General features: G+C 52.6%; 1 protein-coding gene across 3 annotated transcripts in view; it reads right to left on the reverse strand.

Moving 5' to 3' along the window:
• Positions 1-43: 43 nt before the first annotated feature.
• Positions 44-14,708, reverse strand: part of LGALS9 (galectin 9) — an 18,529-nt gene continuing 3,864 nt past the window's right edge. The window contains exons 2-11 of one of the 3 annotated variants that reach the window (XM_032163247.2): positions 11,238-11,329; positions 8,818-9,019; positions 7,243-7,353; positions 5,966-6,061; positions 4,253-4,288; positions 3,688-3,738; positions 3,017-3,058; positions 2,484-2,572; positions 2,170-2,332; positions 59-768 (exon numbers count right to left, since the gene is read on the reverse strand). In XM_032163247.2, the coding sequence (XP_032019138.1) occupies positions 622-768; positions 2,170-2,332; positions 2,484-2,572; positions 3,017-3,058; positions 3,688-3,738; positions 4,253-4,288; positions 5,966-6,061; positions 7,243-7,353; positions 8,818-9,019; positions 11,238-11,329 (1,029 nt within the window). In that variant the 3' untranslated portion in view covers positions 59-621. Of the gene's footprint in view, positions 769-2,169; positions 2,333-2,483; positions 2,573-3,016; positions 3,059-3,687; positions 3,739-4,252; positions 4,289-5,965; positions 6,062-7,242; positions 7,354-8,817; positions 9,020-11,237; positions 11,330-14,708 lie in introns of all 3 variants that reach the window. The other 2 variants (XM_032163245.2, XM_032163248.2) reach the window with 2 other exon arrangements.

The raw sequence follows: 14,708 nt of genomic DNA on the forward strand, positions 1-14,708 counted from the left end.
AAAATGTCTCCAAATGAATTAAAGAAACCACGGTCAACCCACATGAATGTGTCAACAAGCATTTTTATTTCTTTATTTTAAGGACACTGGGAAAGGAGCCAGTCCCCTGAAGAGAACGCTCTGGTCAGTTGGTGGAGGCCAGTGGGATGCCATCAGGCTAGCTTTCCAGGAGGGGTGAAGGGTTGGTGCAGGGTGCAAGGTGAGAGTGAGGTTAAAGGTCAAAGAGGAGGGGCTGAGGAGGCCACCTCCCACCAGGAGCAGACAGCTGGTGGCTTGGGACTGGGGTGGAGCTGTGTGGGGGATGGGAGGGGACTGACCATGGGGCTTCATCTTCACTGCCCACTCCCCACCTCTCCCTGGCTGTGCCCGCCTCCTGGGATGGTGGGATTCCAGCAGCTGGAGCCCCAGGTGCTGCTGCGGCCGAGGAAGGCAATCCCTGTCAGCTACCTTCTCCGTTCCGGGGTGGCTGTAGCCAGAAGCAGGACCAGACAAGGACATGGCCTCTGCATTAAAGCCCAGATCCCAGGCAGGGTTGGAAAGGCTGGGCCTGGGAAGTGGGGATGATGAGAAGACCCAGACTGCCCCACACCCCAGCCCCCGGCCCCAGGGCCAGGAAGCCACCTATGTCTGCACATGGATCAGCTGGATGTCGCCTCCCACTTCCAGTTTGTTGATGGTGGGCAGGTTCCTCAGGCGATGGTAGTATTCAAACAGGTGCTGACCATCCACGGCCACCTTGAAGCAGTGAGCTTCACACAAGATCCACACCTGTGCAGAGATCATGCCATTTGCACTACACTTGGGAAGTCCTCCACCTTCACTGCAGCCTCCTCTCTCCCTCCTTCCCTCCCTCCTCAGTTGTTAATAAGCCCCTCACCTGCACTGTATCCCCACTGAACGACGGCTCTTCACTAAACAGGCTGTGCGTGCTCTTTCCCCTGTACTCTTCCCTGGCCTAGAATACTATTCCCATGCCATCAGGGACAGGAGTGCTGGCCTGTGCCACCTGTATCCCTCAGGCCCAGCACACAGGAGTGCTCCGGGCCTGGGATCCTGCAGCATCAGCCTCCTAACTTGTCTTTTCCACCCCAATGCCTTCTCCACGAAGCAGTCAGGGTACAAATGTTAAAACCACCTTCCCTTCGCAGTAGCGAACACTCCTATCACACATGCCATGTGCCAGGCACTGTCCTAAGCATGCTACAGACACTGTCTCATTCCATTCTTACAACTCTAGGAAATTCATGATGATTAGCTCCATTTTGTAGATGAGGAAACTGAAGCACAGAATAATTAAGTCACCTGTCCGAGGTCACACGGCTGTCTACAAATCAAAGTATGTTGCTCCCTGGCTTGAAACGCTCCTGAGGCTTTTCACTGTGTTAAAATCCAAGCTCCTTTCCATGGCTGCAAAGCCCTACATCAGTCATTTTCAACTCTGACTGCAGAGTATAATCACTTAAGGCGTATTTTTAAAATATGAATGCCCAGCTGACTGCCTCATTGGCCTGGGCTGGGGTCCCAGCACTATTTCCTTTGTAAGCTCTCTGGGTGATTTGAATGTGTAGTCAGGGCGGAGCACGCCTGCCTGCTGTTCCGGGACGGGCCACACCCACGCCTCTGCGTGTCGGCCCTAGCTGCCCCTCCCAAGCTCGCTCTGTCTCATTGCTCTGTTTTGCTTTGTGCGTGGCACTGTCGTTATCTGTGACAATCTGTCCATGTTTTACTTTCCTTGTTCTTTCCCCACCTAAATTGTAAACTCCCTGGAGGCAGGACCCTGTCTGTCTGCTTCATGACTGTGCCCCCAGCATGTTGGGTGCTTCCTTTGCAAAGCAGGCGACAAGAAAATGGTTGTTGAATAAATGAAAAAATGAATAACACCTCCTTCTTGGGTCTGATTTGACACTTACTGACTGTGTGACCACAAGCCAGTAACCTGCACTTGTGAGTTTGTTTCCTCATCTGAAAAAGCAGATCCCAACACTTCCTTCATGCGGGACAGTAATAATAATAATACTAATAATAATTTGTTGGCCACCTTCTCTTCTTCTGGGCCCTCATCCCAGAAGCATCAGCCCCCATCCTGTTCAAGGTACCTCAGACCTCCTTTACCCCCTCCCCGTGTGCACCCGTGGGAGCCTCTCCAAGCTCCAGACCGCGGTGCCTTACCGAGAAGCTCTGGCCACGGATGAAGGGCATTTTTCGGGGCAGACTTCGCTCCTCAGACCCCCAGGAGTTGTTGATCTGGGTGTTGCGGACCACCGCATTCTCATCAAAACGGGGGTTCAGGTGGAAGGCGATGTGGTTCCCAGAGCACAGGTTGATGTGGAACCTGGGGTGGGCAGCCCACCTGAACCTTTGTCCACTGAGTTCTGAGTCCCATTTCCTCCCCATCATCAGTAGCCTTCCTGAAGCCAGGGGAATGGCTGCACTGACCTTGAAGGGCTCTGTCTTCCCAGAGGTCACTGGAGCCCTTGGCTTACCTCTGAGCATTGGGCAGGACAGTGCCCGACAGGATGATGAACTTGGATGGGTACAGCCCTCCCGGAATGGTGGTGATGAAAGGCATCGGCTGTCGGAAGAAGGGGGACAGGTCAGCCGCCACGAGGAAGGGGAAGATTGTACCAGTTCCCGTGAATTTGGGCTGTCAGCTGAGAAGAAGCCCACGATATCTTTACTTGGTTCCATAAAAGCCAAAGGAAAACTTTCCAGTGCTCCTCAAATTAGTGGGCTTAGATTAGTGTCATGAAAGGAACTTTGGCCAAACACAAAAAGACTCGTGGGGTGAAAAGGGAGGGCCATGCAATGTGCTCATATTGACACGACAGTTTTAAGGTGGAAAGCTCCTCTCCACAGTCTTCTGAATCGCTGGGATGCTTTGAAACCCTTCAGCTTACCATTTTGAAAGCCCTTGGCTTTTCATTTTGCAAGGCTACTGGCTACCCCCGGAGCGGCCCTTCACCCCCAGCCTGCCCACCACAAACAGAACCTCCGTGCTCCTTGAGAAACCACTTACATAGGCGGAGTGGGGGTACATCATAGGTGGGATGGCAGGAGTCTGTTGAAAAGAAACCAGGAAATTCCATGGGAGAGCACATGGGTGTGCAAGCACTCACCCACGCACACCCACGCATTCTAGAGGGGGCTCCACTGTGAGGCTGACCCCGTGAGCCTTTGGCCCTTGGCCTCTCCCGTCCACCTCCCTTTTCATGTTAGCCTTCCTGGAACTTCCTGCCGTGTTCCCAGACCCCACCATGGTCACCTGCCCCTCAACCCCTCCGCAGGCAGCCCCACTAATTCTAAGCCCCCGCCTGATTTGCACCATCAGAAGAGCTTAAGCCTATGATCTGTAGTGACATCCTGGGGACCCAAGATGCAGGGCCAGGAACCTCACATCCGGTGCTGGGGCCACTGCATTCCCTACTTGGTGACAGATGGACCAGTTTCCCTCCCGGTCTCTAGGGGACTTGCCTCTTCCACCACTGGATAAACCCTGCTTCTTCCAGAATCTCTGCTGTCCCCAGGATAGCTTTAGCCACATGTCACCTGAGCCAAGCACTCAGCCCCTAGTGTCCCCATCCTCCTTGCTAAACCACTTTCTTCCCGACTCTAGGGCTCTAGGGAGTTTAGTTCTTGGTGAAGGAGGACACTGTGCAGCTGTTAACTGACCAGAACTTGTAGACTTACAGAGAACATCTGTCCAGGGGCGCTCTGCACCGTGTGGATGACTGTCTGGGTCTGGAAGAAAGAAACGTCTCACCCAGGCTCTCCCGCGTGAAGACCACCAGCTACCACCAGAGGGCGCCACACGGCAGGCACCCTCCAGGGGGCGTAAGAAGCCCAATGGCCCCACAGATCCCACAGAGGGTGGGCCCAGGTGTTTCTTCTCTCAAGGGGATGAGGGAAGGGCAAAGGTTAGAACCCTGGAGAAGACAGATGGGGACGCTGGTGGCTCTGGCCCACCTTTCCTCTCGGGGAAACGTCTCTCAGCCTAGCCTCCCTATGCAGGTGAGAGAAGTGAATGTGGGGCCATTGTCTTCCCTGGCTGCCCACGGGGTGGCAACTCAGGTTGTTTCATCACAGCCAGCCAACCACATCCAACCCCCAACCTCACTAGGCCGGGCAGATGGTCAAGGGCCTGGCCTCTGCCTCCCCACTCCCAATGGGAGAGGCCCAATGCCTGGCCCTGCCTCCTCCATGAGCCCAGAAGAGCCAAAATGAAGAGGATCCAAAAAGAAAACAAGAGACTTACAATGGGAGCCGGGTTAGCATGCCGCACGCCACGAGGCTGGAGGGTTGAGGAGAGTCAGAATGGTTATTGCGGGCACCACAGAATGGGGAGAGAGACGATGGCAGAACTCCAGGGAGGCTCTTGTGCTCAGAAATGCCTCCCCAAACACACCCACCTCCCTCTTGCTCCCAAGCAAGCCTTCCTGAGCCTGTGGCACCCACATTTTTACCCCCAGTGCACAGGGCTTTGGGGTTGGGGGTTAGGGTATCCCCATTCGTTCCTCTTGAGAGAGAGGAGGCTGGGTTTGATGGAGACCTCATTGCTCTCTGCAGCTCCCACAGCCACGAGCATTACTTCCAGTGCCATATTTCACCCGTAAGGTGAGAAGTGGTATTTGTTGAAGGCCTATTGTGGGTCGATTCCTGGGCTTCAGCGCTTTCCAATGAGGGAAGCGGCCTCAGCTTCTGTGTCCCTGGTGAGGCAATGAGGCTCAGAAAGATTAAGCAACTTGCCCAAGCTTGCCCAGGTGGACGGGATCAAATCCAAAGTGGCAGCCAGTTCTGTCTGACTGTATCCAGCACACTTTCTATCCTCCCCAGGGCCAGGGCCAGGGCCAGCGCCAGGGCCAGGGCCAAAGTTGGGCTGCCCTGCAAACCATTCCCTGGGCCTCCACCAGTCCTGAAGTCAGCGTGGCAGGAGGCAGGTGCCCTGTCTGTACGGTGATGAGCCATAAGAAGACTGCATAGACAAAGCGCCCCTCCTCCCAGTCCCCACTGCTTGAGTGGCCAGAGGAAGGGCTGCCCTCCTCCTTGTCCTGGATCCTGCCCCACCCAGTAGACTGTTCCTGCCCTGGCTGGTATCCCGTTCTCCCTGGCTGTGTGAACCACATTCCACATTCATTCACTGAGTCCCTACTGAGTGCCAGGCACTGTGCAAATGAACAAGCCACAGTCCTGGCCCTCTGGGGCCTCATGGGCATAGGGAGATGGGGGTGTAGTGACGGAGACAGACACGCAAACACAGTTACGATGGGGTGCTGTGAACTGGCATGGCACAGATATGTACAGACTTCATGGGGACACGGGGGAGCGTCCAACAATATTCCAGGCGAGGAGGACTCCCAGAGGAGCGACACTTAGGCAGAGCATGGAAGGGCAATTAGGCGTGTGCTGGGGGCAGGCTGGCAGAGTGTGCTTCCGGGACCAGGGACAGCATATGCAAAAGCATGGTGGCCTGAGAGGGCCTTGAGTGAGCTGCAGAGGCTGCGGGAGCTTCGTGGGTTGGGGAGGTGGATTGGGGCCAGACTCGGAGGAATTTGTATGCCCTACTGGGGAATTTGGGCTTTATTTGAAGGGCTGGGGGCTTTTAAGATTTTTAAGCAGGGAGAGGTTGTGATCAGATTTGCTTATAAGAAGGTCACTATGGCAGTGGTTGGGTGTGGGGGGTGGGGAACTGGACCCCTGTCGTCATGGTGAGGAATCTCAGAGGCCTGGGCCATGTCGGTGGCTTCGGGACCCTTGGTGCCTTGGAGAGACGTAAAGAAGGGGGAGTGAAGAATTCAGGGCGACTTCCAGGTCCCCAGCTCTGGGTGCCCGGCAGACAGACAGGGAACTCTTGGGTGGGCAAGATGGGGCCTGCAGGCCCTGGGTGGCCTGCTGTCTGGGGCCAGCCTCTCAGACCCTCGGTCCTTCCTACTGTCTGCTCAGCCACCCAGGGCCTCTGTGTTGCACTCACTTTTTGTCTGTGCCCCTTGGGCCTGGGTGGGAAACAGACAGGCTGGGAGAACGGCACCGTGGAGAAGGCAGGCTGAACGGGGACTGTGCGGGGGTTCTGTTAAAACAAAAGGCACCGGGCGGTGAGGAGAAGCATTAATAGAGCCAAGGAGAAGCCAAAAGGCAGAGGCAGAGGCAAGAGGGAGAGACCAGGCAGGCAGGGGGATGAGGCAAGGGGGTTAGGGCCACGCTGAGACAGGATGGGAAAGAGCCAGGCTCTGGTGAGCAGTGCAGGGGGGCAGTCTCCCTCCAGCTCCTCCTTCGCCTTCCACCCGCAGGGGAGAGTCAGGGAAGGAGGGAATGAGAGATGAGGACCAAAGGGTGAGGAGGCCAGATTTGCTGAGGGCCTACTGTGCGCTTCGCTGATCTCAGGGAGCTCCCTTGAATGCCAAAAGGGTAACAGCAGCTGCTATCCAGCTTCTGGTGTCCTGTGGGAATGTGGGCCCAGCATACCCTAATCTTCCCATTTTTCATTTGGTATTGGTATCTCCTGACCTTCTTTAGTTTTATTTTATTTTTTTTAATATTTAAACAAAATTTTTTTGGAGACAGGGTCTTGCTGTGTTACCCAGGCAGACCTCTAATTCCTGGGCTCAAGCCATTCTCCCACCTCAGCCTCTTGAGTAGCCAGGATACAGACCTCCACCACCATACCTGGCTCTCCTGACCTTTTAGATGTTGGCAACACATTCAAAGTTGTTAAAACACAGAGGTCAAACAGACCCTGGTGTGGGCCCCGGGGGGGCCACTGTGTGACCTCTGATGTCTGTCTCCTCACTGAACCACCCAGCCACCCATGGGGGGCAGGCAATGACCATGCTCATTCTACAGATGAGGAAACCGAGGCTGAGAGAGGTGAAGTCGCTTGTCTAAGATCCCACAGAGGGTGAATGGCAGAGCTGGGAATTTGAACTGGATTCAGTTTGGCTCCTGAGCCTGTGTTCTTTCTAGAACAATATGCCCTCCTTACCAGGGTGGAAATCAAGGGGTGAGGAGAAAGGGGCAGCTGAGGAGTCTGGGAGACCAAGGCAGGTGTTCCGGACAGACACAGTGACACAGAAGGAGGGGCAGAGTGACAGACGAGAAGGGGTGGGCAGGTACTGGGACAGGGAAGCAGAGGTTGTCCCCAGAGTGACCTGGGTAGGAGATTGGCTTGGGTCCACCCAGCAGGGCCTAGGCACAGCTACACTGGGCCCTGCATCCCAACCCCTGGGACCGGTGCCAGGTGGACAGTCTGACCTGGAAGCTGATGTAGGATAGCTGCACAGAGCCATTGACGGAGATGGTGTCCACACGGTGGAAGGGCACACGGTGGAAGTACTGCACGAAGAGGCTCCCGTTCACCATCACCTGCCAGAGGAGAGCACGTGTTCCGGGGGAGGTGTCCCAGGCTGGGATGGGGACCACCCCTGAGCTCCTGGACCCTCTTTCTAGAAAATGAAGACCTGAGTCTGGTCTCCAGTGTGGGGCCAGTTACAGGAATGTGTGTGTGACCCGAAGTGCATCAACCCGAGTCTCTACTGGGCTCCAGTTGGGCTTTTCGTTCTTCTGGTTGTTTCCTACAGTAGGTTTGTCTTTCTAGTATTAGCTCACCTGGGGTTTCATTTATTTATTATTTATTTCTCCTTCAACTTTTTTTTTTTTTTTTTGAGATGGAGTGTCAGTTTGTGGTCCAGGCTGTAGTGCAGTGGTTCAAGCGATGCTCGTGCCTCAGCCTCCCGAGTAGCTGGGATTACAAGAGTCCACCATCACGCCCAGCTAATTTTTGTATTTTTAGTAGAGATGGGGTTTCACCATGATGACCAGGCTGGTCTTGAACTCCTGATCTGAAGCGATCCGCCCTCCTCAGCCTCCCAAAGTGCTGGGATTATAGGTGTGATCCGCCGTGCCCAACCCCTTCAACTTTGATTTTAAGTTCCAGGGTACGAGTACAGGATGTGCAGGTTTGTTAACTAGGTAAACGGGTGCCATGGTGGTTTGCCGCACAGATCAACCCATCACCTTGGTATCAAGCCCAGCATCTGTTGGCTGATCTTTGTGATGCTCTCCCTCCCCCACCAGGCCCCAGGGTGTGTTGGCTCCCCTCTTGTGTCCATGTGTTCTCATCGTTCAGCTCCTACTTATCAGTGAGAACATGCGGTGTTTGGTTTTCTGCTCCTGCATTAGTTTGTTGAGGATAAAGACTTCCAGCTCCATCCATATTCCTACAAAGGACATGATCTCGTTCCTTTTTATGGCTGCAGGGGTATTATTTATGTATGCATAAAATGCTCACAAGGAGCAGAGGAGAGGCGACCTCAAGTTGCACACTGAGTGGATGGTAACATACTCATCTCAGATAAGCATACTCAGACTGACTTACCCACCTGCTTCTCAAGCCCAGAGACTACTCTGTTTGCAAAGGTAATTTGCAATGTGCTTACAAAACTATACCCTTAATAGACCCTGGATAAAGGCTGGAACAATGTCACTGAAAAATAAATGTTACCAGTGACCTGGAGAGGAGGAATGGCTATAGCAGAGGAATGGAATGAGCTTGGAATTCAAAGACACATAACACCAAACAGCAATGTGATGACTCCTCTAGTTCTTTTTCAGAGTAAAAGAAGCAGCAGATGTACCTGCAGATTCAGGTGAAGGTGCATAAGGAGACTAGGCAGCAATGGGTAACACCCTTACAAGGAAATGGTCATGTTATCTGTATAGTGGTGTCACTCTGGCTGAATGTCGATTAAGGTGATTACTTAAGGGCCATTAACCTGATAGGGCTGGGGGTCCCAAGGTGTGAGAGGTGGGGAGGGGATTCTTGCTCACCTTGAAAGCTGAGCTCTGCACCAGGAAGCAGAGGTCAAAGGGCATACCCTTCTGGAAGGGCATGTGCATCTTCCTCTCCTCGGGCCCCCAGCTTCTGTTCTGCCTCGTGTTGCACACCACGTACCCTCCGTCGTCAAACCGAGGGTTGAAGTGGAAGGCAATGTCATTTCCACTGAAGCCGGTCTGAAAGTCCACAGCAAACCTAGGCCCAGAGAAAGCAAATAGTCTTCTGTGGCATGGATTATCGCCAGTGACAGGCACAGGAGGGCCTCGGTGCCTGTGCTTTGTGGATCTTGCACACATCCTGCATGGCAGAGACTGCTTTGTTGGCATCGTTTTTTGTTTTTCTAATTGGGATGTAATGTGTTTTTGTTTTAATTATTGGATTTTGCCTTTACAGCATGATTTGCTAAAAATAAGTAGAAAACAGTTAAGGAAAAGTGCTGGTATTAGCAAACAAGAAGCGTAGGTCTTGGAAAGTGATTACCAATTGATACCAAAGATGGAAGTTGTTAAGCGCACCTAGAAGAGAGAGCCTTCCGTGCCAGTGGACACTTGTTGGAGGCCAGCACATGCCTGATTAAGTGGGAAAGAAGAGAACAAACGTAAAGAGCATGTAAAATTGGGGCTGGGCGTGGAGGCCACGGCGGGTGGATCACTTGAGCCCAGGAGTTTGAGACCAGCCTGGGCAACATAGTGAGATCTCATCTCTAGTTAAAAAAAAAAAAATTGGCTGGGCATGGTAGCTCACGCCTGTAATCTCAGCACTTTGGGAGGCTGAGGCAGGTGGATCACAAGGTCTGGAGTTCGAGACCATCCTGGCCAACATGGTGAAACCCCGTCTCAACTAAAAATACAAAAAATGAGCCAGGCATGGTAGCATGCACCTGTAGTCCCACCTACTCAGGAGGCTGAGGCAGGAGAATCACTTGAACCCGGGAGGTGGAGGTTGCAGTGAGCCCAGATAGCGCCACTGCACTCCAGCCTGGCGACAGAGCGAGACTCCATCTCAAAATAATAATAATAATAATAATAATTATCTGGGCATCATAGTACACTCCTGTAGTCCCAGCTGCTCCGGAGGAGGCTGAGATGGGAGGATCGCTCAAGCCCAGGAATTTGAGGCTGCAGTGAGCTATGATCATACCACTGAACTGCAGCCTGGGTCAAAGAAAAAAGTCCCTGTCTCAAAAGAAAAAAATTAATTAATTAAATGAATAAATGGAAGTGATTACATTTGAAATATCTCTGCATATATTTTTTCTTTTGGAGTCCTTCAGCTTCATCCCTGTAGTCCTTTGGAAATTCCTGCCCCAAGGAAGGGAGAGACAGAAAGCTCCTGAGAGGAGAGGGCCCTCTGAGGTAGGATCTGTCTCTGTGCCACAGGATGGGAGTGGGAAGCCCTCCTGCTGCTGGGAGGTGGGGGAGGTGGAGGGAGAGGGAGAGAGGAAGGGACAGAAGATCAGGGGTGTGGTCCTGATTCCCCTGGTTGGAGGGTTCAGGGGGATCGGGGCCTCCCTGCCCTTGGCATCTCCTGAGGGCACCGCAGTCTCTCAGAGAAGTCCCACAGCAGGATGGCAATGGTGGAGGAGGTCACCAAGAATCTAAGTGTCCAAGCTGAGGTTGAGCTGGGATCTGTGAGGCCCAGAAGGTCTTAAGGAGAGGTCCCCTGGGACTGAGGCAGAGAGGCTTCCGAGAGAGAGTCATGAGTCCAGAGGCTCTTCTGTGGGCCCCACAGACTTCAGCAGGCAGCCACCCCGTGGTCCCCCACTAAACCAGGAGAGAGCTGCACAACTCTGTGCCCTGTCGGGGTGCCTCGGCAGGGGTCAGCCAGGCCTGCTTGAGGGTCTAGAGCCCTCCCAGCCACTGAGGAACCACGTGGGCTCCTCTCTGTTCCCAGACAGCCCACCTTGGGAGGGAGGAGGGGGTGAGAAACAGCCCTGATACAGTGTTAGTATGTTGAATTGACTTAGTAGTTTCTAGAAAAGGCCTTGAAACCGAAAGAGACCAAATTACTTTTGATGGCAATTTTCAATATTTTCATATCAGCAGAAGGAGAGCTTCAGAGTGGATGAGAGCAGTTATGGAATGGAGGAAGTTTGATTTTTGCAACTCTTAGTCACAGTGTGCAAGGTTCAACCCAGAACATAATCACCCAACTCTGACCATCCCACTCCCTCCTTAGACCGTCAGCTCCCAGGGCCCCATTCATCCTGGAGTCCAGGTTAATGGCACCCCTGGGTGCAGGTTGTGCCTGTGGAGTGCTGTCCTGTGGCATGGGTTAGGGATGCATTGGGCCTCCCCTGAGCCAGGCACGTGAGCTTGGATGTTGTTGTTTGAGCTAACCCAGGCTCACAGGCACAGTGGTTTACTAAGGGATGAGGCTGGAGTGAAACGTTTCCATCCATATACACACACACCGGGTTCCACTGGAGCTGAGAACGGTCCCATTGACAGTGATCTGAAGTCCATCCTGGAGACCTCCTTGGATAGTCCCAGAAAAGGGGACAGCCTGCAGGGAGAAGGTGTGGGGCTGTCAGTGAGGTGGCCGGCCTCCCGTTTGCTCCCTCCAGTGCTAGTCAGTGGCCGGCCTGGGTGTGACAGCATCATGCGAGGGGATGGGGTGCGGCTGTGACCATTATAGAGGGATTCTCAGCCCCACGGGTCTTAGGGTCCTGTGTGGAGGCAAACACAAATCCAGTTAGCTACTCAGACAGTCTAAGATTGTGGTAAGGAGAAGCCTGGCCCTGAGAGGATGTGACAGGGAGCTGAGCTTGTGGAGAGTCTGAGAGGCAGTGGAGGATGCATCGGGAACGCACCAGGCAGAAGGCCTTCCTTCCAGGCAGGGAAGTAGCAGGCAGACGCCCTGGGCTGGTAAGGAATTAGGTAGCAATGGGGGCTGCTGGACCCCATGCTAAGCTCCCAGCAAAGGTCCCAGGGCCCTGGCTGGAGACTCAGGAAGCCCAAGGTACCAAAGGGACCCATCAAGGGTCTGGAGGGTAAACCTTCGGCTCACGCGAGAACGTCAAGAAGAAGCCATCCCCCTCTTCCCACCACCACCATATAACAATGGCCACTGTGACTTTTGCCCTCCCGGCCACCTTCGGCAGAGCATCTTCCCAGATGCCCCCTGTAGCCGTGGGGCAGCCCCCTCCTCTACTTCTGCCCCCTGGCTCCCCATTCCTTCCCTCAGGCCCTCAACAGCCCTGAGCCCTAGCGTAGTTTCCCCACCCATCCCAGGCCCCATGGGCAACCACTTTGTCAAATCCTCTCTTCCGGGGCTCTCTAAAGGACGATGGGCCATGGTGACGCATGCATCATTTTAGAGTCAGGCCGACTCCAGGGCTGAATCCTAGCTCTGCTGCTTATGACCTGAGTGGCCGTGGGAAGCCTATTCCACCTCTCTTTGCCTCAGTTTCCTCATCTGTAAAATAGGAAGGTGTTTCTCCTGCTGCGTATGATTGACGATTTTGTGAGAAAAGGCCTGTGATGAAGAGACTGGCACATAGGAGGTGCTTCACCACTGTCACCCACCCCCCACCTCGGTCTCTCTGAGCAAAATTCACAAACTGGTACTTCCAGCTTTCAAAGTTTATTCCCAAAATGCCTCATATCCAATGTGGTTCTATAACCCGCATTAAAGCACAGTTCTATCTCCTGGCCGATTTTCACATCCTTCAACTTTTTAGTGTCTTCTCTAATATCTCCTTTAGGTCAATTTCCTACACAAATTAAACACCTAAAGGAGCCAGGCAGGTGATGCGTATGGGTGAGATGGCCAGGTGGGGGAGTGGTGGGGACTGTGGCAAAGTAGACGTCACACCCCTCATCTAAAAAGTCAACATCTACTCAGTGCTAACCAGTGATTACCATCTGGGCCCAGTATTGGCAGAGCTTCCAAATTTTTAAGAGAAGACAGAAATCTGGATTTTTTTTTCTGTAAAACTTTCTAATTTGTTGGGGGAAAAAGTTTGTCAAAAAGGATTATGTAAAAGCTCCTGGATGGGCACAGTGGCTCACATCTATAATCCCAGCACCTCGGGAGGCTGAGGCTGAAGGATCACTTGAGACCAGGAGTTTGAGGCCAGCCTGAACAACATAATGGGACCCCCATCTCTACAAAAAATAAAAAAAAAAATAGCCAGGTGTGGTGGTGCACAACTTTAACCCTAGTTACTTCGGAGGCGGAGGTGGGAGGATCCCTTGAGCCTGGGAGGTGGAGGCTGCAGTGAGTCATGATCACACCACTGTACTCCAGTCTGGGCAACAAAGTGAAATCCTGTCTCGAAACCCCCCAGATTCCCGTATTATAGAGATACACAATGAAATATTTGCAATGGAATGGTATCTCTGGATTTGCTTCCACATATCTGAGGGTGGGAAGGGAAGCAAGCAAGGGTACAGGATGAAGCAAGATAGGCCTGAGTTGATCATTGTTGGAGCAGAGTGATGGGTGTGTGTTGTTGATGGCACAATTCTCTCTGCATGTTTGAATTTCCTATAATAAAAAGTTAAAAGAAACACTGCACAGGCCAAACAGAAAACACCCACCAGCCAAACTCAGCCTACTCGCCACTGCTTTCTGGTGTGTATTGTTGAGCTGTGTGACCACGCAGAACCCTGGGAAACCCACCCTAGCTCAGTGTACACACCTGGCACCGTGAAAGCCCCAGGAAATCTGGGATCTGATTCAGCTAGACTCTGCTCCCCATGGATTTGAGGGGGATATCTTTTGTTGCCCCTCAGGTCAGGTCTGAACTCTGCCATTAAGTACTTTAGTGACCTCAAGCAAATCACAGCTTCTGTGTGTCTCTGACTTCTCTTTCTTGTCCCCGTCTATGCCAGCAGTGTGGGGGAAGCAGAGTCAGCCTGATCCAGTTATGGACCAGCACGACCTAGGATTGGGAAGCCTGTTGTCCCTGAAACATGTCTGTGGAACATTTTTCCCCTTGCCTGTTTGTGGAAGCCTGTGATTCTCTCCAGAGCCTTTCATACTATCATGAGAGACAACGCTGAAAATACACACCCTCCTGGGAAGCATGCGGCCTCCACTTAAGCGTGTTCACAGCACAGCATCTAGAGTTGAAGGCAGAGCATGATGGACATGGGCTCACAAGTACACACAAAGCTTAACTAAGGAAGTCAGGAGGGAGAAAGAGCAAGTACAGGTCATGCGGTGGGACAGGGCAGGCTAATCTCTAAGGCAACGAGTTCCCCCAAAAATCTCTGTGAGGTTTCAAAATATCTTAAATAGTGCCCCCAAAATTCTGAAAAACAAGATTATTTATTTATTTATTTATTTATTTAGAGATGGGTTCTCACTCTGTTGCCCAGGCTGGAGTGCAGTGAGGGGTGTGATCATGGTTCACCGCAGCCTCCACCCCCTGGCTCAAGTAATCCTCCCACCTCAACCTCCTGAATAGCTGGGACCAAATAGGTGGAGGCCACCACGCCCCACTAATCTTACAATTTTTTTTTTTGTAAAGATGGGGTCTCTATGTGTTGCCTGGGCTAGCTCAAGTGATCCTTCTGGCTCGGCCTCCCAAAGGGCCAAGATTTCAGGCATGAACCACCACACCTGGCCTGAAAAATGAGTTTTTAAATTGAATATCATCCTACAAACAAGGTTATTCATTGCAGCATTATAACACAAAGGATTATAAAGCAAAGCATTGGAAAGAGCTTAAAAGTCCTCTGACAGGAAAAAGGTGAAATAAATTAGGGTATTTCCATATAATAGGTTCTGTGTAGCCTTAAAAAGAAAAGAAAAAGGCCGGGCGCGGTGGCTCATGCTTGTAATCCCAGCACTTTGGGAGGCCGAGGCGGGTGGATCACGAGGTCAGGAGATCGAGACCACGGTGAAACCCCGTCTCTACTAAAAATACAAAAAA

This window comes from Hylobates moloch, unplaced genomic scaffold, assembly GCF_009828535.3.
Source record: "Hylobates moloch isolate HMO894 unplaced genomic scaffold, HMol_V3 SCAFFOLD_10, whole genome shotgun sequence".
Classification (NCBI taxonomy): domain Eukaryota; kingdom Metazoa; phylum Chordata; class Mammalia; order Primates; family Hylobatidae; genus Hylobates; species Hylobates moloch.